This window comes from Papilio polytes, unplaced genomic scaffold (genome assembly GCF_000836215.1).
Source record: "Papilio polytes unplaced genomic scaffold, Ppol_1.0 DF821189.1, whole genome shotgun sequence".
NCBI lineage: Eukaryota > Metazoa > Arthropoda > Insecta > Lepidoptera > Papilionidae > Papilio > Papilio polytes.
In genome coordinates, this window is record NW_013528015.1 from 1 (window position 1) to 22,972 (window position 22,972).

Here is a 22,972-nt window from a genome sequence, read left to right on the forward strand (position 1 = left end):
ACTCGGCGATCGATTAAATAGAGAAAAATCATTTTTAAACACGAGTTCCCGACTCCCGACTCCCGACTCCGACTCCGACATTAATATTAAATACGTAAATTGGCGTGCATAGATTTATACTTAAAAAAATATGTCCAATTCATTGGTCTTTTTTTTTCAACCAACCAAATCTATTGATTTCCAACCAATCATTTTTCATATCGAAGTGACAGTGACATTTGGACGTCAGGGTTAGAAACCTTAAGAATTGCATATATATAAGTTAAGAGTTAAAAAACCTTTTTGTCTTTCTTCGTTTGTATTGGTGTCTTGTTTAAGGGAATATTTAGTGCAAAATGAAATAAAAGCAAACCTGGTGAAATACGGATTGAATCTATATCTATACTATAAAGAAGAGAAAACATTTGTGATTTTTTTATGTACGGAAGTAACGCAAAAACCGCTGGGCCGATTTCAAAAATTCTTTCACCGTTTAAAAGCTACGTTATCAGTGAGTACCATTGGCTAATTTTTATTACTATTTAATTCTAATATTATAAAGTGAATCGATTTATATTTTTCGATTATGTACGTATTTATATAACTCAAAACTACTGGGCCGATTTCACCATTGAAAAGCATATTTTTTTAATTCTATGTAGACGATGTCGCGAGCAACAGATAGTTTAAAATAAAGAAAGTGTATTGTAATTTTTCTTTATGATTATGACTAGCCTGACCTTATGACTAGCTTTACTTGAGACGTTAGTTATTATTTTCAGTAATGTTGTTGGAATAATTTTTACGGCCGACATCGGCAGCCTGGCTGTAGCCTACCATACTTTAAATGGCAGAGGTGAATAATGAAGTTTAATTGTGGTTTATTAAAGAAACTAGCTGTTGACTGCGACTTCGTCCGCTTGGAGTTTAAAAGTTCGAAACTCACGTCGCCCCTTTTTAAATCTTTACAGGATACATTTGAAGGAAGCCTAAAACGCATACACCTTCTGTCTTAGTACGTATTAGTTTTATAGTAATCTACGTAATAACAGAAATATACTGATGCAAGATTCGAAATTTCTGAACCCCGTAGTTTCTGAGTTGGTTTTTCGGTTACCCTTATTGTTTGTGTTGTGTTGATATCTTCTAAAGGTGAGGCGAACCATTGGCACTCGTGCCATAAAATGCATACGTCATAACATTTTAGGCGCGTCAATAATCATAAAAACACTAAACAAAAGAATTACGTTGTATATGGAATTGACGTTATAATCGCAGTCGAAATTATTCGATGGCACTTCTGAGACATTTGAATAAAAAATGGCACTTTGATGCATAAATTCTGTAAAGGACAATTTTGTACTACATTAAATACTTCTGACAACAAACACTGAGAACCTTCTAAAAATTTCTACCTAACCTCCTCATAACTGTTATTGTTAATTGTTAATCTGTTATTTTTCGATAAAATTATTTCTATTTCAAACGGAATCTACTTGGATATGGATTATATTAAAACCAATAAAACAATGCCGTAGGCGCACGCGGGTTTTAATTAATTTTGTAAACATTTTGATATATGTCATCGCGGACTTTTCTGTACAACTCTTTGAGATATTCAATTATTTTTATATACTTCTAACAGTTTAGCCAGCGCAAGCCGTGAAAAGTTTAAATATATGGTCCAGAAATACACTGTTTATGAATGGTTCCTAAACATAAGTAATAATCAAATATAGTCTATGTTACTATCAGATAAATTACCTTTCTAATGCTGAAAGATTTTTCTTTTAAAACGTCCCAGTAGCGTGAATCAAATATATACAAAATTCTAAAATCCAAATCTTTCCCTTTTTATTTTTATTTTTTAACAAATTCCTCGGCATTTGTTTCTCAAGCGTCTTCATTTAATTAAATCGCCCCTGCCGAAAAAAAACAGCAACGTAGGACTGATAATTGTATTACCTAATTCAGGCGCCTGCCCTTTTTTAACGTCCTTATCAAATAATATAGCAAAATGTTGAATGAATATTTTATTACTTATCTGTAATCTCAGTGATCTACAAAGTATTCTATGTAGTTGTAGTATAGTTGCTCCTCCCTTTCATGCTAACAATACGGTTCTATTATAGTTGCAACTCTATAGTGAAATTTTTGATCAATAGTACTACAATTTCTAAATTTAATAAAACATTTTTGATACATTATACTACACTAATTAAATATATCTGCCTAATTTACGCGTACCTCGGTTAAGATAACAAATAGTTTCAGACCCCCAGGGGGGTCCTTTAGAAAGAAAGAATTATCTGACGATACTATTTTACATTACTATCTGTTACTAACTACAGGTGGGCGCAGTATAATCAAAAAATTATCTTTGTTAATCGTAAAAGCGTTACATTTTCCAGAATTTTACACAAGTTTGACATTTAACACTTTTTGTAGACGGAGCAAGACGCGAGACTTGACTTGAAATTAAAATGGTTCTGATTTTTAATTTTTTTTTTGATTTTTCCATTATACGATATATAGACTGCTATATTTGCTAGAAGTACCTTAGAATTATGATTACAAATTCGTTTGTGTAAAATAAACTTAATTAAAGATATTTCGTAAACTACAATTATAAAAAAAAAGCTATTTTTGTAAACAAGGTATACGATATAGTATAACAAGGTATATGGTAACTTCGACCAAGTTTTATTTTATTTTTCTCACAATTTAATTCGATTTTTTACCAATTTTCATCTTACGTTTGTTAGTAAACAAAGAATGTCTAGCTAGCATTGCGCGGCGTGCGTTCTCGGCCATTAGAAGGGGCCATAAATCAGTCAATATCGTTATTGCTCTCGGCGCGGCTGTCCATTTGTTCTTTTGTCCGTATTTAAAAAAATAAATTCAAATTTTGTTTAACTGTTTTAAGCCCATGTCAGCAATAAATACATAAATCAGCAAGCCTTTGTTGTCGAGCAATGTTTATTGCCCGCACATTAAGTTTCTCGTAATATTAATTTATTTTTGCTTTTACGTTTCCTTATCTATGCCATTAACAAAAGTTATATTTGTGCCGCACTTAAATTAAATCCTTAAATATGTTTCTTAATTACTATTTTTCCTTTATTTTTAAAGTTCAATTTTAGCATAATATTTTTTTATCACCAATAAGCATTGAGTGAGCTGAGTAAACAGTTTACCCACGCCATCTATCGTTAAGTAATTTTGCCTTTCCAGACTCTCGCGAGGGAATCATATGTAACAAGAAGGACGTTAGTTATGAGCGTGGAGGTACATCGGTAGAGATAGACGTAGAGGTGTATGAATTGCGTGTTAGGTGACATGATGAAGAAGTGATGACTGAGATGATGGATGATGACGAAAGAAAACCCGGTGCGTCGACATTACAGGAGTAGGATAACGTTGGGGTGATGATGAGATTCTCGTGCGGCAACTAATAAGACTCCTAGTGACACGCGGTTCGAGTCTTCGCAAATGGAAACTTTAGGAGTAGTAGCTGTCCAAAACTATCGATTTTTTCAGTTGCCCCTACGTCCTTAGGGACCTTTTAAAAATCCCCAGAAATAGTAATTTTTGGTCATAGAATATTTATGTAAATTAAATATCATATTTCTGTATTAACTACCATTAAAATTTATTATTTCAGTATAGATCATACACCTTAGGAGTATACATTGGTATTTTTTTATGCCGTTCTTTGTTAGGTTATTTTTTATAATGCCGTCTTAATCTATAATATTGTGTTTTTAGTTATAAGTTATAACTATTTTTCTCATCTAACTTTAATTTGTTTCATGTGATACGTTGACTTCCTAGTATACATAAATAACTAAATGAATAAAATAAATAAATAGAGTTTTAAGCTCTAATGCTTATTTTGAGCGGTAAATCAATTTGCGCTTAGATGTTTGCTTTTCGCTACGCCTCAACAGATGGCGCTGTGACGGTAAAATATTTTTTTAAAAATGATTCAAAAATTACATCTTAAATTTAGTCATCAAGTTAAATTTACTACCGGTACCAGACACAAGCCGCTGCTGATTTTTTTATTAACACAGCGCGATTACTAAGGGCTAAGGTTAATTAAATGGCTTTACAATAGTAACTCATGCCTTTCTAAAATTTTCATAATTCAATAATATATGCTGTCGTTTATATTGTTATGAAAGTTTATTTTGAGGTCGTAATTTATTTCAAAGAAAAAACCACCTCGATCGAGTCGTAAAGCCTGACCAGAAACATAAAAACCCGCGTCGCGCCGCGCCATATTGCGGGAAAAAATAAAACTAATCTTTTTGCGTTAGTACTTGAAAGTAATATTCTCGGTTAGACTTTAGACACGATTTTCCTTGCGGCGGAATTTAACGATTACATGTTTTAAAAAGTGTACAAAATCGCCAATTATTACGTGTTTCCGTTAATACAAATTTAAGATAAAAATGTTTTAAAATAAATTTAAATCAATCAAATGAATTAAAGACGGACTATTGTACGATGGAGTAATAGTCGTCGTTTAAAAAACGGGCCGTTACAGAAATACAAAATGGCGACCGGTGCAAATAAACACAAAATTAAAATTTTGTCATAAATAAATAAAGATAATTGAGAAAAATACATAATCCTCGGTTGAAAAGTTAACTGCTAAGTTGGCTAGGAGCTTTCAGGAAAATATCTCACATCTAAACATAAACACATCAAATACAAGTACATAGAAATTATTTTCTGCATCAATTTAGTAATTCAGAAGACAAAGAAAAAATAGATAAACTCGGCAACAAACAGGATCAGCGTCTAGTCTAGACAAATCAAAAGATTACTTACCAAATCGTCACCATTTTTCATCTCTGCCAGGAACGTTGAGAAGTAAGGAACCTACGCACAATAAATAACAAGTAAAATTTAAATTTGTCATATTCAGACACATCAAATCATAAGATATTATTTTAAAATATAATAAACATTAAATCAAATATAACAATTGAACGTCTTTTCGCGAGGGCGTAAAAATTTTAACTAAGTAAACAATTTTTTGGACAAAGAAAGTGCGCAGGCGGCGGACTCCGCGGGGGGAGAGGGTTAATCATCTCCGTCGTCGCAGCTGCGAGCAATAAAACTAATGTTTCTCGAATTGCAAATAAAATTAAAATATTTAAAATAAATTGTCCATTACGATATAATTACAGACTCGTTTACAAGTTTATCAGCTTATTTCAAATATTGCGTAAAGAAAAAAAGCAACGTTCTAAATTTAAATTTGTACAGCAATATGAAGCGAACCACTCTCAGCGCTTGATTATCTTCAGAATTTTAAAATGTATGCTCTGAAGAAATCGAATTATTAAAATAGAAGTTTTATAACAAAAATGACTAGTTTAATTCTAAAAAAGTTAGTGGTTTTAAATATATTCTCTTCAGATTTAAGGTAATTTCTTAATATTTTGGTTCAAGAGTTTAATCAATTTGGCAAACAAGACTTACAGAAACTATAATTCCATAAACGCAAAACATGTATAAAAACAAGGACAAAATTCATTCATTTCGTTTAAAGCGTTTTCTTTCATGCAAAATGTAAATTTGTTATCTTTGCCGATACTTTTAAGTAGGCGTTGCGTACTATTTTGGCCATATTATATTTATTTCAAGGTTAGTTTTACAACTAATGTTACATGTCTATTGATTATCTAATGACCACTACAATAATTTAGTTGCACAAAACTATTTATAATATAATATTTAAGTAACTGTTAATAACATAAGACGCGGGCAAAAGCTAGTCGGTTTAAGAATTTATCGACCATACTGACAATGTTCAATACTAATATTATGGTTTGTAAATATGTGACACCGATATAAATAACTGATATGTCGATTTCAACGATGTAGTATTAATCGCTTTTTTATATTAATAAACATAAGAAAATTAGTGCAGTCTTTATATTGTTTGGTCGCAAACTCATTTATTGCGAAAACGGTTTCTGTATTTTCCAAATTGAGTACAGTTTAGTCTCAGTTGTAAATCCGCGCCGCTATGGTATAATAAGGCTTGAAGGATGTAGAACCTAAAATCTATTTGAAACTGTGTTTCCGCGTTTCTCACTTAATGAAGTACACGAATGAGAGATGTTATTTGTGTTGTAAATTAAACGTGAACTAATTGAAACGACGGGTATTCTCTTGTTAATCTACTTGACTAAATTTTAATTTTTTCGACACATTTAGTTCCTAAATTACTAACTATTGCGAACCAGCTTATGATATTGTCATGGCGTAAAGTGTGCGTTCAAACAAAGGCAGTGCATGATCGAATTCTACGTTATTAAACTTTAACGCCAACGAAAAAAGCTTATTTTGCACTGTTAAGAAATTTGAGCTTTGAGGATGTTGTTTTTTCACTACACGTTAATAGATGGCGCTGTGACGGTTAAAGCGTTTCCATTTATCAAGATGTTTTGTTAGCAATATTCAATTTTTGATATAAGTAACAAATTACTGATTTAAATTATCAATTAAAAAAAATAGCACTGTCTGTGGCATTTAGTTATAATTGTGTTTGAAATTCGATCGAGGAGAATGTAAGAATAACTTTGTATAGCCTGATCAGAAATATGAAAACTCGCGTGCGCCATGTTGCGGGAAATTATAAAACTAATCTTTTTACTACTTTTTTTGTACTTAGATAGTGATGTAAGACAATCCACCGAATTAGGTCGGCTCAGGCCAGGATTTTCATATTTTTGTTTAGACTTTAATGTATGATATATGTATTAAATGCACGATTTTCGTTGTGACGAAAACTAAACTTCTGAAAGATGTTTACGATTAAATTTTTTAAAGAGTATAAAAATTTGCCAAATTAAACAAATTAACATTTAAAAGTAATATTAAAACAATTAAATGAATTAAAGACAAACTATCAAATGTAGAGTAATGGTCGTCGTTTAAAAATCGGGCTAATGCTGAAATACAAAATGGCGACCGTTGCAAATAAACACAAAATCAATATTTTGTCTCAAATACATAAAACATAAGATAGATTAACAAAAATACACAATCCTCAGTTAAAAACTTAACTGCTAAGTTGGCTAGGAAATTTTGGAAAAATGTTTAAAATTTAACATAAACACATCAAATACAAGTACATAGAAATTATTTTCTGCATCGATTCAGTAATTTAAAAGTTAAAGAAAAGTAAAATAAATTCAACATGAATATCAGCATCTAGTCTAGACAAATTAAAAGATCACTTACCAAATCGTCACCATTTTTTCATCTCTGCCAGCAATATTGAAAACTAAGGAACCTACGCACAATAAATAACAAGTAAAATTTAACATATTCAGACACATCAAAACATAAGATATTATTTTAAAATAATTTTAAATATTAAATCAAATACAACAATTGAACGTCTTTTCGCGAGGGCGTAAAAAATTTAACTAAGTAAACAATTTTTTGGCCAAGGTGCGCAGGCGGCGGGCTCCGCGGGGGGAGAGGGTTAATGCATCTCTCCGCTGTCGTCGCAGCTGCAAGCAATAAAACTATTGTTTCTCGAAATGCAAAAAAAAACTAAAACATTTAAAATAAATTGTCCATTACGATATAATTACAGACTCGTTTACAAGGTTTTCAGCGTATTACAGATGTTGCGTAAAGAAAAAAGCGCAACGTCTATGATAAATTTAAATTTGTACAGCAGTATGAAAGGAACCACTCTAAGCGCTTGATTATTTTTGATATTATAACATGTACGATATGAAGAAATTAATGAATAAACCGAGTTAAAAGTAATGTTTAGTAACAAAAATTACGCTATGTTTAAAAAAATTAAGATCCTAAAAATTCATCTGTAGACGCCAAAAGGAAATTTCTTAATATTTTGATTGAAGAGTTTATTTTTTTGTCAAAAGCAAAAACATTTAAGACATACAAAATATTGCACCTCTCATATAAAGTAGCATACAAAACATGTATAAAATATTAGAAAATAATAATATTAATTTGTTTCGTTGAAATCATGCAAAATTTAAATTTGTTATCTTTGCCGATATTTTTAACTAGGCGTCGTGACTTTTTTAGAAAGCTAACTTATCTCTTTTACATTGGCTATATGAAATACTAGCTAGCGACTTCGTTCGCGTAAAAAATCTACTCTTTAGTTTTTCAATCGTTTCCTATTTGTAATTTAATATTAAATATTGTAACAAAATAGTTAAAAATAAATGCCAAGGGGCCGCTTGTTTTAGAAATAATATTTTTTTTTTACAATTGAGAATAGCGCCATCTAGTGTAGTAATAAATGAAATGAACTAATTGTTTAACTTAGTTTACTAAACTTTTATTAGCGGAAGTCAAATGTATCATAACTATCTATTGTTTGCGACTTCATATCGGCGGAATTAAAAAATCTAAAAGGTAATAAATATACTATGTTTGATATATTTTTTTGTTATAGATCTTGCTTGTAAATGTACTTGAACATTTTTTATGAAGTTTGGTCTTTTGCCTCCATCAGTTTTCATATCATTTACTTACCAATATTCTTTTCAATACGTACTATCGTCGTACTTATGTTTTTAATTTTATGTATAAAAACCCTCCGCCTTTTTGTATACCATTAAAATAAAGTGTAAACACACACTTCTTTGTTGCCTAAGATGTCAGCAATCACAGCATATTTTTGAATAATTCCTTTTTTAATAAAGAGCCCTACACTTACGTCACGCTATGTATTTACACGCCATTAAACTTAAGGGGTAAATATTTTGGGTAAAAACCCTAATGCGGGAAAGAGACCATAAGTTGTTGCCAACATCAAGAAAGTAAGATTGCCAAGGTTTGTCATGTCATGTTATTTTGACATTTGCAATTGATAATTTGACAAATGTGAACACTAAATTAAAATTTTCATAATTTCATGCGGATGAACCCGCACGGGAGCAGCTAGTCGGTTTAATAAAGGGATTAAAATTAAACAAAATCTCGGAACTATTGGCGTTTTTATTTCACACATAATTAACACTCCTTGTACATGTTCTTAGGTGTTTCATAAATAAATAAAAAATGAATACATAAGAAAAAAAATCATTTATTCGAAATAATTTAACATGATTCCTTAAATACATTAATCACATGAAACTATACAGTACACTACGGAAACAGGCTAAGTTCTTATTTATTATGATTCTTCGTATTTATCGAAGAATTCCATGCACATTTGTATGAAAAAAAAAGTTATCTAGTTTGCGTATGACCCTATGTATGTTGAAGTTTATTCCCGCTGGTAACTTATTCAATACAAGTACATTATTCTTATATTTGAAAGTATTTATAAAATAATTCTAACAAAGAAAAGTAACTTAAAAAATTATTTTTTATATACCTTCTATAACTCATAAGAACAAGTCATATTTTTTTCATTCTACTTATTTCTATTAAAATAATTATTAAATCAAAAATAAAATATATAAAAATGAGATAATTCACGAGATTTACAATTAAAATAGATAATTAAATGTGGCTTTTCGATTTATAACAGATGAAAAAGGACATATCCTATTATAACCAAAGAGATTCAAATATATATTTTATAACAAAAAAATGGGGTTTATTATAATTTGTTAAAATTACATATTAAACTTTGATTTAGTAACTTTCAGAGAAAGTACCGGTAAGTTCGAAGCTTCGTTTATTATAAATGTGAAAGTTATAATACAAGGGTCGTGTACATGTCAAGTCTAAATAATGGAATATATGTTTTGTGCATGGGTTTGTGCGAGTTTTCAAGTGTATTTACTTTCCTTCCGCTTCTAGTCGTTTGCGCATCGACTCCGGCATCTCCGCGGGCGGCGGTCGCGGCATACGCAGCCATACCTATAATTAAATTTAATTCTTAGTATATCATTTATTTAATAGTATGTATCTTTAATACTTAATCATACTAATATAAGTGCGAAAGTTTAGATGGATGTTTGTTAGTTTGTAGCGGATTACGATGAAATTTGGTATAGATGTAGTTTTTCCAGACTATCCTCTACTCATTGTTGTGTTTTTTAATTCATCGCGGACGGAGTCGCGGGCGAAAGCTAGTTATATTATAAATGCGAAAGTTTAGATGGATGGATGTTTGTTAGAGTTTGTAGCCTAAATGAGATTTAATATAGATGTAAAGGATAATCTGGAAGAAGACATAAGAATACATTTTGGTTTTTTTTTTTTAATTTCACTCGGCAAAAGTCACGGGCGAAAGCTAGTGTATATATAAAAGCCGGCCAGACGGAGACAAGATGATTAAAAAAATGATTTATATTAGATTAGCTACTGAACGCGACTTTGTCTGCGTGAAATTAAGAAATAATAAAAAGTATCCTATATTCACAGATAAATTACCTTTCTAACAGTGAAAGAATTTTTAAAATCGGCCCAGTAGTTTTTAAGTTATTACAATACATACAAAAATAGAAATCCTCTTTATCATATTAGTATAAATTATTTGTGCCTATGGGTAGGAAATTATAGTCTTAGACCGTAGATATATATAAAAAAATAAAAGTATACCTTGACAGCGTCGTAGATGAACCATTGCAGTGCGGTGAGTGTACCGATCATGACGATCCTGGGTCCGAGTCCCTTCCACACGCCCGCCCAGCCCAGCTTGCCCATGATAGACCCCACAGTCGCTGTCTTGTCCTACAAACACAAAACAATATATTTAATTAAATATCATCATCCTACTCCCGTAGTGGCGCAACAGGTTTTTGTCCTCCAAATAACTATCATACGTCATCTCAGTCATCACTCACTTTTTGATCATGTTACCTTTCACGCAATCCATCCATCTCTTTCTAGGTCTACCTCTACCGGTGTACCTCCACATTCATAACTAACGTCAGTCTTGTTACATGCGATTCATCCCTTCTCATAACATCTTACCATGCTAACCTTTTACTCCTTATTTTCTCAACCACTGAGGCTACTCTCAAACTTCCTCTAATATACTCATTTCGTATCGTATCCAATCGTGTTACACCACATCCATCTTAACATTCGCATTTCCGCCACATGTATTCTCCTTTCATCCGCCCCTTTTACTGCCCAATATTCAGATCCATACATCTGACGTGACATGATGACAATAGGCAATATGCATATGACGCCAAATTGTACCAAACTTTTTTAAGTATACTTTATTACTATAAAACATTCCTGCAAAGATTTTTTTAATATAATGTGATTTAGTGGCAAAATTTAATCATTAAAGTGTCTTTTTTAAAATTCCCTCTCTTAGTTTTGAAACGCACACTATTGGTCGAAGCGAGTGGCTTATCTAATATGGCGTCGCTGTTGACAATACACAGTTCATTTACGTTAGTTTATATTTAAATATTTTACTGTAAACACGATATCAAAACCAACTTTAAAATAAAAAACTAATGAACAGAATTATTAATTACCACTTATTTGTACCAGGAATAATAAAAATGAACCTGGTTGAGTTTGGAGACGACTGTGTCAGCGGGATGCGAGACGATGGCGCAGAAGACGCCGGCGATGTAGCCCGCCGCGAACGTCACCACCAGCTGCTCGCCCTTCGTGCACTGCTCGCGGGGCTTCGGCACCACGTACTGGAACACATTTATATTACACTCGCAAACGCACTACCTGTTGCCTGCGACTCCGTCCACATCTAAAATATAACCTGTTTATCTTATTTTTTATATACATGTTTTAGTATCATTTAAATTGTTAAAATAAACAATTACAACTTTTTTCCTATACCAAAATAGAAGTAATGTGACTGGATTGCAAGTTATAATGAATTTCGAAAGTGTCTATTACTTTAGTCTTGAACTAAGTAACGTCGAATTAATAAGAAAAATTACCAAAAACTTACATAAAAAATGTAATCACATACTTATTTATTTTATTAATTTATTCACTGTAATTTATTACAAATCGATTGATATCTGTTTATGTGAATTTCTATTCTACCCAAAAAAATAAAATACATTTATTACCTTATAGAGTAGTTCCAATGTCTTCTCGAAGCAGGCGAACTTCATCATGGTGTAGGGAATCTGCCGACCCCACAACGGCACCAGACCCTTATAGAAGGTGCCGTAGCCCTCGTTCTGCACCATCTTGGGCCACGCCTCGCGCAGCGACGACGCGAAGCCCGGCATAGTCTGGATACGGACCTGGAATTTACAACACAAACACATGTATACTACGATTCAAATATGTTGTCGGGAACATCGCAAGTCTATACAATGTAGGCGTAGGTTTATGCAGTCAACCGGCTAGATATTTGAATAATCTTATATAAATTCATTAATTTAATGCGGCATAAAGTTAAACTTAGGATATAAGCAAATATTGCTTATATTCTCTTTAATGCTAAGTTTATTTAATACCGCATTTATTTGTGAAGCTGTGGCTGTTGCTCGCGACTTCGTCCGTTTGAAATTAAAATAATAATTAAAAACTTAACCTATGTTACTAACAGATAAGTTATCTTTCCAATGGTAAGAAATTTTTAAGCTGAGTTTTTAACTTGAAATAAATACATATAAAAAATGCATATAATTCCACTTTAATAACATATTATTAGTATAGAATAATAGATATTTTTAATTCTGTTATAATGCCCTCAGCTCTCATAATCTGTATATCATAGGGCACTTCTGCAGAGCGGTTGAAGGTGGAACACGCTACCCGCGGGGCAGAGCGACATCTGACGTCACCGGACCACCCTCCACCGCGCCGCAGCCCCCCTCCAGTAACAGTTGTCATCATCGGGCAAATATCGATCAAAATTGCATAAATCAGCATTTAAATAGATATTTCAAATACAAATACACAAAGAAGTGTTTTTACCATAGTATAAAGGAATAGTACACAAATATTTGATTTTTTATGAATTCAATCATTATCAATCTCATTATTATAGTAATTTATAAGATTTTAAACATTCATTCATTCATTGACGAGAAATGAGTAATGCTCGGTTCACACTTGTCCCTAGAGATTAATAACTGGACTGGCAACTGGTATATTGTAAATACTAAATAAAAAATTAAACGGCGCCACTGAGTCATATCTCACTGGCCAGTATAACTGTCCTACTGTACTGGCTAAGTGTGAACTGGGCATAAAAGTGTTATGTGTAATCTACGGTCAAGTGTGATTTGGCCTGAAAGTATTATGTGTAACCTACGGTCAAGTGTGATTTGGCCTGAAAGTATTATGTGTAACCTACGGTCAAGTGTGATTTGGCCTGAAAGTATTAAGTGTAACCTACGGTCAAGTGTGATTTGGCCTAAAAGTGTTATGTGTAACCTACGGTCAAGTGTCAACCGGGCATGTCATGTGTAACGTACCTTAGCGGCCTCTAGCGGGGAGAGCGCGATATCAGCGAAGAACTCCGCGGAGGCGGACGCCGCGAGGTACACGAAAGTACGGTACGAGTACGCCGTCTCCTCATCCAGCATACCGGAGTACGTCACCTTGAACACCTCGTACAGACCGAACTTGCACAGCCCCTGCGGTCACAACACAATTACAACTTTATTCTATACAAATTACCTACATTTTAGTTAGACGTACCATCATACATTAAATCGTCTTCAATTACCAATCAGAAGGAACAATTGGATTATTTTTTTTATAATCATTGAGAATATTAACATATTTAAAAAAAAACAATAAAAAAGAAAAGATGTCCTTAGTTTACAATCTAACCAGTGATATAAACTAAAGGAAAATTATGAACTCATACTTTCTTCTCACTCTCTCTTTCAACTTATTTCACTTTCAAATCTAACAAGCAATTTACATTTTTAAATGTCTATTTTATATTACTTTTTAAATTTATTTCATCACTTTATTATAACTTTGACTAAGGAGAAAAGGACTAAGCAGAGTCGCCATTGTACTAAAACAATCTTGCATGCTAACAAAATATTACTCTCTCATCCAAAATAAGCAAATAATAAGTTTTAAACTTGCTTATGTAAGGTTAAAATGTATTATTTGATTTATGCACTTCACACACAACGGATCCTGTCTCTAAAAGCATTTAAAAATTAAAATATTTAAACCAAATCAAACATAAAAAACCAAATCATACAAAACATAGTAAAATTCAATGGAAATGAGAAATTATAAACATTTTGTAAAATTTCAATTTTAAATTATGAAACAAACTTATCTATTTTCAAAAACTGTAATAAGCATTTTTATATAATTTGTCATTTCCATATAATTAGAATTTAAATAAACATATATAACCTGTAGGGAGTATCCAATGAAGGTGGGGGCCCAGCCCTTAGCGAGTCCTCGCATGCCCTCCTCGCGCACTGACACCTTGAAGCCAGTCATCACATTCTTGTACTTGTCAGGGTCCACCTGCAGCCGGCACTTCACCAAGTCCAAGGGGACCACAGCAGTGTGAGTTATACCTAAATAATACCACATTATTAAACAAAAATATATACAGGCATAGTTGATACTTTACTAAAAAAAATTTAACATAATCTCTTTAGCAAATATTTTTTTTTTAAACTTTATACCAACAGATAGAGCTTATTATAATTTGTAAAATGTTTTATTAGATGTCTTTAGGTTTGAGAGTACACCCACTGGTTGAAAAAATTAGGATTAAAAGGTTAGAGTGGTATGTGCATGTTATGAGAAGGGATGAATCGCATGTAACAAGACGGACGTTAGTTATGAATGTGGAGGTACACCGGTAGAGGTAGACATAGAAAGAGATGGATGGCTTGTGTGAAAGGTGACATGATCAAGAAGGGAGTGATAACTGAGATGACGGATGATAGAGTTATTTGGAGGACGAAACGCGAAGCGCCGATCCTACAGGAGTAGGATAAGGCAGGGGAGATGATGATAATGTAGTAACACTAAACTTAAAAACTGATGTAGTACCTTTCAGAGAAAGTACTTGTGAAAAAATGCTGTTCACAATGCCTAGTCTGTATATTTCTTAAATGTCTTTGATTACAGTTAACCATTTTTCATACCAACATGAGAATCGCAAAAGGTAAGGAGGCAACTTCCCTCTATTAATTCGGGAGTCGGAAATTATAAAAAAGACATATAAACTACAGTAAAAAATGTCTATAAATCCTTATAGATAATTCACTTAAAATGTCCGTTCCTTCATTAAATAATTTGATATGTTGAAGCTCTTTGAAATAAAAAAAAACACTGCTAGTAGCAGAGGCTTCTGATGCCTGCCCTCTCCTTGCTGCCGACTTCCAAGCATACTTTAATATTATAAATGCGAAACATTGTATGAATGTTTGTATTATTTACCTTCAAAACACAGATTTCCGTGTAATTTCACAAATATATAGAACATAGTCTAGAAGAACATATGCTTTTAGGTCTTAGGATATATATACACAAAGTTTTTTAGCAATTGTTTAAGGAATCCACTTCTTCATAAACGTAACATTGGTTATATACTCGTATGTAGTAATCTATATAATGCAACGAGACCGATGAACAAGGTTACGCGTTACGACAGCTCTGGAGCGCGGCCAAGGTAACTAAACATATACCATCGATAGATCTTATCTTCATATACCTTATTAAAAACACAAAAATGAGGCGAAAAAAACAAAGTATTCTCAAAAAATCAGCTTTAGAAAACATTTGTTATCCTATCCTTACGTAACCCTACACTTGAAAAAACTCCTCTCTTCACGTTACATTTTTCCTATTGCACCATTTAAAATACTTTTACTACAATTTTAATACATTAGTATACTAGATTGACATAATTTGACGTAATTGACTAACTCAGTGTTTTCTTATCACAAACACTTATCTCTACAGTAATCTCAGAGCTCTTCAAACTTACGTAGTCTTATCATATCATAGGACAACCGCTTTACACTTCAATAGAAACTTGTCTTTACTCTCTGTCACTAGTTGTTGCTACCAACTTCGTCCACGGGAAATTTAAAACAACAGCCTATTTGTTGGAAATTTTTCCTTTTTTTTAATAACATAAGGTGGCAAACGAGCAAGCAGCCGCCTGCAGCCGCCAAAATAACGAAGCGACCGCTGCTCATAGACATCCGCAATTGCAGATGCGTTGCCTACCCTTATCCGACAGAGGAGGAGACGCCCATAAAGAGGATATTTCCCCTTCCTATGCATCTCCTGTCGTCAAATCCACTACCCTTTCCCATCCTCTCCTTATAAGAAAAGGGTGGTAAAGAGAAAGGGATTTAAATTAGGCCTCCGGCACCACACTCATCAGACGAAACACGGAATTGCTTCCACTTCACGCCTGTCTTCTGTACGGTCGTGGTATTACACCGGCCCTGCAGTCCTAAGATGTTAAAGAAGGCACTACCACTGTTTAAACCCTCTTTATAATGTTAGTATAGATTACGAGTGAATATTGTCTTCGATGTTGATATACCTGCAGCATAGCATAAACAAACTAAACGGTTCTTCAATTGCCTTCTTCATTACATCACTTTCTAATTGCGCAAACAAATTAGTTACATTTATTTCTAGCAATAGTTTTAATGTTTAAAATGCCCTCAGCTCTCATAATCTGTATATCATAGGGCACTTCTGCAGAGCGGTTGAGGTAGGAACACGCTACCCGCGGGGCAGAGCGACATCTGACGTCACCGGACCACCCCCCACCGCGCCGCAGCCCCCCTCCAGTAACAGTTGTCATCATCGGGCAATGATACAGTTAAAAAAACGTTGGTACACTTAAATCAGTAAAAACTTTGAAATAATGAGAAAAAAAAAGGTTGAGAACCTCTGGTTTGTGTGTCTATTTGTAATAGTGTAAAGTTTGTAAAACAGTCTGTCTCATACTTTATCTAAAGATATTAAATGTACATACCACAAGAGAGGATGCCCCCGAGACCGCACAGGGCGAAGTACTTGGGCGATGCGAATTCGCACGAATCACCCTGCACCTCCGCCGCCGCCGCCATGCCGATCTGACGTAACACGAAATATTCCATACAGTCCATCAAAAATAACAGAAGATGGTGTCCAAGAGCCAATAACCTAATAGTCAACAGTAACAACAACAACAACCGCAGACCTGGATCTAACCATTTGACTGTCTCGAACTTAAAAATAAATCAACTTTTATTACAGCTCAACAATCTAACACATATAACTTTAAAATGTCGTGGCTATTACAATTATAATGTTCGTAAATATGGGGAGCTAAAACAACCCAATTGTTATAAGAAACCCATATTTTACGAACATTATAAACACACAAATGTTTATATTCAGTAAAAATAAATCCTTAGTAAGCCCTCAGCTCTCATAATCTATTGATCATTGGGCATCTCTGCAGTGCAGGTGGGCACTGGACATGCTACCAAAGGTAGAATGACGTGATGACGTCATCGTACCAGCTCCCCCCCACACTGCAGCTCCCCTCCGGCATGAGTTTTCATCATTGGGCAACAATTGTTTTATGCATTGAATTTTCACTAGATCCAACAGCTATGTTATTTTAAAGCATATAACATTAGTAAGAGGAAATAATTAAAAAGCTAGTCATTTCTAAGCTTCTACATATTAAATAGGTATAAAACACATTACATGTTACACAGAATTCTTTCAGATGTAACTGTTAATTAATTCTGTCAGATGTTAGTTAATGTTACCTGTGCAGCTTGTGGTGCAGCAATGGCGGGCTCGCACTGTGCGGGGGAGAGGGGCCCACGGAAGGGCGAGTTCCGCGCCACATCCAGCAGGGATGAGAACATTTTACTGGAATAACAAAGATTTTCAATAAACATTTTTATTACACAACTAGTCTTCTAAAACTCCTATGCATAATAAAAAAAAAACTAACTCTGCTTAAAAGTCACATTTGAGAAATAACATGGAAAAAACAGGAACTAGACTGATTTTCTTTTTCTACAAGAAGACAATTAGAATGAAATTTCAAATTCTCATGGTGTTTTTCTAAAATAAAAAAATCTTGCATATTCCTAAATATTACCATAGACAATAAATGTTAAGTTAATCTTAGAAGATTATATATTGGTGCCATGTGTTAATTATTGTAGAATTCACGCAATTGAGAAAAAACATGAAGATATAGGTTCAGTTCATCTAAAGAGACAATCAATTGTTGAATTATTGTATTAATTCAAATACTTTGAGAATTAATTGAAACAAAACGTAATTTAAAAAAAAAATAACATTTTTATTTTTAATTCATTATTTGTCGACCTAGATGAGGTTATAAATGTCATTGCCAGTGTCAAATATTTCATTGTAACATTGTTAGATAATAATACATAAAGGTTCCTATATCCTTTCCTATCACTTTACTTACAAATAAGTCGTTGAATAATCTTTAATCCTGTCACTAAAGACGTTTGTATCCATGTTAACTAATAATCAATACCCACAGCATGTAATCGATCAAACGTCAATGCGGCCGTCTAGATACAAGAATTTGAGAATCATCAATGAACGAATTACAAACGCATATTGATATCTTTTTGACTACAATTATTTATCATAATCGGGAATCCCAAATGGAGCAAGGTCATGTGCAAATAATGTTCTAATACGTTACGTAAGGAAAAAATTAACACTTAAAAACCCTCAAAATTTGCGTTTTAACTTCAATTTGTAAAACATAATGTTATATTTATTCATTTGGATCAGTTTTTATATAGAAAACGAAATATACAAGTACTTACATGTCTTAAATCCGATGGAAATGCAGAATACACCGCACCGCGCTTTTTGCACAGTGCTAAAGGAACTAAGCTGTCGACGCAAGCGCCATGGACATGTCAGATGTTATATAATCACGTGAAACTTTTGACAGGAATCGGGATACCATGTTAGAAAAAGGTAATTAGGTAAATTAAAAAACAAATATAGGTAAAAAAAGGTTTTCACCAATTGTTAGAAAAGATAATAAAAAAGTCTAATAAGTAAGCTGGTATTTTCAAAAAAAGATACAGCATGGGGGAATTCACTACAAAGTCCTAAATAACGTATTATATTGCAATAGCGTTTAAATATAATGAGCAACCAAAACCTGTAATAGCATACTCTGATGTCTTGTTTCGTTGTTTCGTAAGAAAGAAGACGGAGTGTATCGAGGAAATGGGCCAGGATCCAAATCCTACATTGATTAAAATTTATATTCTGAAAAATTTGCTAAAACATATGGCTAAGGCAAAATCTAATAATCAATTTGTGATAATTAATCGCTGATAGCGATGGCTAGTTCGTGATTTTGCAAGTAATCTGACTGCTCAACAACAGATGTCGCATCTTCACAAAAATAGTCATTCTTGGAGCTCATAGTGGCGTAGGAATCAAACAAATGTTATCAAATTATAGATATATTTTTGATAAAAAAGCGTCAATTTATCAATTGACAAAACAAAACCAAAGAGTTATAGAAAAAAATGTAACAATACAAGAACACCCTCTTTATAGGTATAATCTTAAAAGGTAAGAAAATTGATTTTTACTCCTTTAAGGTCAAGGTTTCTACTACTCGATACTAGATGGCGTGTACAGTTAAATCAGTAATCTGTGGGTCACATAAATCTTCAATGGTGTATGCAGGTGTTAGTTTTCAATGTTTTCTTTTCATTTATTATCTATATTACAAAAGAAGAAAATCCATAATGACAGACGAGTCAATTAAATCAATAGACATCTCTACCAAAACACCCATAATTAACAATCCAGAAAATGACACATAAATAAAATAGAAACATGGCCATGAATAATACAGATTACAGACCAATATCAAATTAAGGTAAGTTATAGGAGAATCGTGTAGATAAAGTCGCACAGAGTCAAAAAGGGGTCTTGTCAACTCTTACGTGGTAGGCGAGATTTTAATTTTATGCTATCCCAACACATTTTTCTCACTCTACTTCACTTTTACATGTAACTACTTATATTCTGAAAAGTTCACAGAAGGGTGTTGCATTTGCTTAAAATCTTATTTGATTATAGGAATATAGCGGCCTAAACATATCATCCGGCTCGAGGAGATGCCTCAACAAAAACACAGGCGACGATGGCGCAGGAAGGGTATGTGCTGCATGCCGGCGCCGCGGCCCTGCATCGACAGCATGCCGCGACGCTGCATGCCACACTGCGCCGTCTGCCCTCCCTGCCCGTCCGCCCAGCACATCACCGCCTCCAGCTCCAGCCACTCCGACTGTTCCTGCGCGGAGGAGAAGTTCTGCACCGTAGAGAGCTGCAAGAACGCGCCCCAATGCATTACTGCAAAGTTACGGTATTGCCCGTACGGCTTCAAAGATAAATCCGGTACCGATTTGAGATCTGATCAAGTCCGCAGTAAAGAGATGCTCGAATATCGTCCCTCTCAAGAGAGAGAAATGAGAGCGCAATACCCGCAAGCAGTATCCACACCCTATATGGCACCGCAAGCCCAACTGGCTCCGGAATTCTCACCAAGCGGGTATCCATCTGTTCCCACAATATCTTCAATACATAGTAGAGCTCCGGATCAATTCGATCAATCCATGCCGCAATACGCGCAGCCTCTTCCCGCGGATGTTGCGCAGGTGCCAATGATGCAACAAGATTTCGGACCTCCCGAATTTCAAGCCCCAATGCAAGGGAGAATGTCTCCAATATCTCCTGATTATCAGGCACCCATGCAAGGAAGGATGATGCCAAAGTTTTCTGAACCCCAGCCGCAAATGCAAGGAAGGATGATGCCAATGTCTTCCGAACCCCAGCCTCAAATGCAAGGGAGGATGATGCCAATATCTTCTGAATCCCAGCCTCAAATGCAAGGGAGGATGATGCCAATGACTTCCGAATCCCAGCCTCAAATGCAAGGGAGGATGATACCAATGTCTTCCGAAGCCTATCCTCAAATGCAGGGAAGAATGATGCCAATATCGCCGGAATCTCAAGCACAAATGCCAGAAAGAATGATGTCAATATCTCCCGAATATCAGCCCCCGATGCAAGGAAGAATGATGCCAGTATCTCCCGAACCCCAGGCTCTAATGCAACAGAGAATGCTACCTAGATCCGAAACGATGCCCTCACCTGTATCTGTTACAAGTGGACCGAGTATTCAAATCAGAAAAATGCCAGATCAGTATCAACCGTACTATAGCCAACAGCAGGACACGATGCCGAGTTACGACTACCCCGCTCCGAGACGACCCATCCCTGTCTCGCAGGAAGAGGGCTACGTTAACATTCCGAGAGCCGAAAAACAAGTAGGTGGGTATTCTCCTGCGCAATACAGCTTAGGACCCGCTCCTGAAGATTCAATGTATTCTAGCGGTCTGCCGCCGCCTCGAATAGATTATGGCCAAAAGTATTCTTTGTCCGCAGTATCCTCGGCGGACAGGATGAAACCACGACCTATTATCTTACATGATGAACCCAGAAGAATGCCACAATATACTTCAGAATATGTTCCCTCCGATAGGCCCTCCGCACTATCGCCGCGGGGAAAACATGGTTTAATTCAAGACACTAGAGTGCAACAACCTATTTCGGATAGTTCTTACGTCAGATACGTTTCAGAATCATCGCCAGCGCTGTCGGACAGAATACCGGGTTCACAACCCGTGTCCACAGAGGGACTCGCGAGGTCGGTTTATCGTCCTCCATACCAGGCGGATACTAGTATGGGGGTACCGTACCAGGCTGATACAATTAAGGGTGTTCCATACCAAGCTGATATCAGTATGGGAGTTCCGTACCAGTCCGACGCTCGTGTGGGGGCTCCATATCAGTCCGATGCTCGTGTGGGAGCGCCAAACCAGTCCGATGCTCGTGCGGGGACTCCATACCAGTCCGATGCTCGTGCAGGGACTCCATACCAGTCCGATGCTCGTGTGGGAGCTCCATACCAGTCCGATGCCCGTGTGGGCGTCCCATACCAACCCGAAGCTCGTCCAGGAGCTCCATACCAATCCGGTATTCGTGCAGGAGCTCCATATCAGGCGGATACACGCACGGGGTATCAACCAAGTATTGTCGCGGAGCCTACACCAAAAAAATCTGTACATCACGCATTACCCGACGCAACTTACGATACACAGATGCCTATGTCACCGTCAGCGCCAGAAAGAGACGACACACGCTCTGTTGCGTTGGACAGATCTAGAAGAGGCTATCAACCAACGCCCAGTGGGTATGAGACAATGATGGAATCACCCCCGTCAACGGGTCAATCCTTCTCTTCGCGATACCCCATTGGCAGACCGCTGGCCGAAAGTACATCCATAGGGAGCAGCAGAAACATTCCTATGGACTACGGCGCAGGATCGCCGATGTCCCCAACGTCCTCGGTTCGGACTAGCGAGCAGCGGCCGTCGGCGACAGACGGCCTGCACAAAATCTCCTACCGCAGTCCGTCGACTGGATACAACAGGTTCTGTAAGGAACCTCCGCAGCCGGAGTATGTCGATAAATCTATCGGCTTCGAATATCCACTTCCACAAACTGAATTAGGTGCCACGGACGAGACGCCTCCAAAGTGCTCGTGTCGCTACCCTCCAGCGTTCAAACACCTGGAGTGCGCTGGCCTCATGACCGGCACCTGCGAGTGCAATGAAAATGATTTGTAAGCATACGAAATAAAATTTAAATTGTAATGACTGAAATATTAATTGTACAAAAATTCTTTAAAATTAAGATTCTTTAGTTTATTAACAATTAAAACTTTGTATTCTATTTTTTTGAATTATTGATTCACATTATTGGTAGGTATTTATCTATCTATATACACGTAATAAAATTGGAGTGTCGCTTTGTAATGTCATTAGAGAAATTCCAGATTTCGGGAAGATGATGTATTTGCATTGCCGATAACGAAAATCGCATTTAAAACTTATCATTAATAGTTTTTTATTGAACAAATATTTTTAAGTGGCATTTTTGACTTATTTTAAAAAACCAAGAAATCAGGGTTAAG

The 22,972-nt window shown here is 35.1% G+C and overlaps 2 protein-coding genes across 3 annotated transcripts; one reads left to right on the plus strand and one right to left on the minus strand.

Annotated features, from left to right (window-relative positions):
* Window positions 1-9,062: 9,062 nt before the first annotated feature.
* Window positions 9,063-18,837, minus strand: LOC106109557 (phosphate carrier protein, mitochondrial-like). Its single transcript, XM_013291113.1, has 9 exons — window positions 18,729-18,837; window positions 17,676-17,781; window positions 16,889-16,988; window positions 14,284-14,453; window positions 13,374-13,535; window positions 12,012-12,191; window positions 11,481-11,618; window positions 10,552-10,683; window positions 9,063-9,867 (listed from the first exon to the last, which is right to left on the minus strand). Exons 2-9 carry the CDS (start codon window positions 17,775-17,777, stop codon window positions 9,787-9,789), a joined length of 1,065 nt encoding a protein of 354 aa, XP_013146567.1. The 5' UTR covers window positions 17,778-17,781; window positions 18,729-18,837; the 3' UTR covers window positions 9,063-9,786.
* An 826-nt stretch (window positions 18,838-19,663) lies between these two features.
* LOC106109556 (RNA polymerase II degradation factor 1-like) lies at window positions 19,664-22,652 on the plus strand. Of its 2 annotated transcripts, none has more exons than XM_013291112.1 (2): window positions 19,664-19,880; window positions 20,014-22,652. In XM_013291112.1, exon 2 carries the CDS (start codon window positions 20,052-20,054, stop codon window positions 22,623-22,625), a length of 2,574 nt encoding a protein of 857 aa, XP_013146566.1. In that variant the 5' UTR covers window positions 19,664-19,880; window positions 20,014-20,051; the 3' UTR covers window positions 22,626-22,652. The 2 variants fall into 2 exon arrangements, with proteins under 2 accessions (XP_013146566.1, XP_013146565.1); XM_013291111.1 differs by having other exon boundaries at window positions 19,665-19,810.
* Window positions 22,653-22,972: the final 320 nt, after the last annotated feature.

Coding starts and splice junctions, on each gene's coding strand:
- LOC106109556 (XM_013291112.1), top strand. CDS start 20,052: ATGCCTCAACAAAAACACAGGCGACGATGGCGCAGGAAGGGTATGTGC.
- LOC106109557 (XM_013291113.1), bottom strand. CDS start 17,777: ATGTTCTCATCCCTGCTGGATGTGGCGCGGAACTCGCCCTTCCGTGGG. Junction 10,684..11,480: donor TCGTCTCCAAACTCAACCAG/GTTCATTTTTAT, acceptor TTGTGTTTGTAG/GACAAGACAGCGACTGTGGG. Junction 9,868..10,551: donor TCATCTACGACGCTGTCAAG/GTATACTTTTAT, acceptor ATTTAATTATAG/GTATGGCTGCGTATGCCGCG.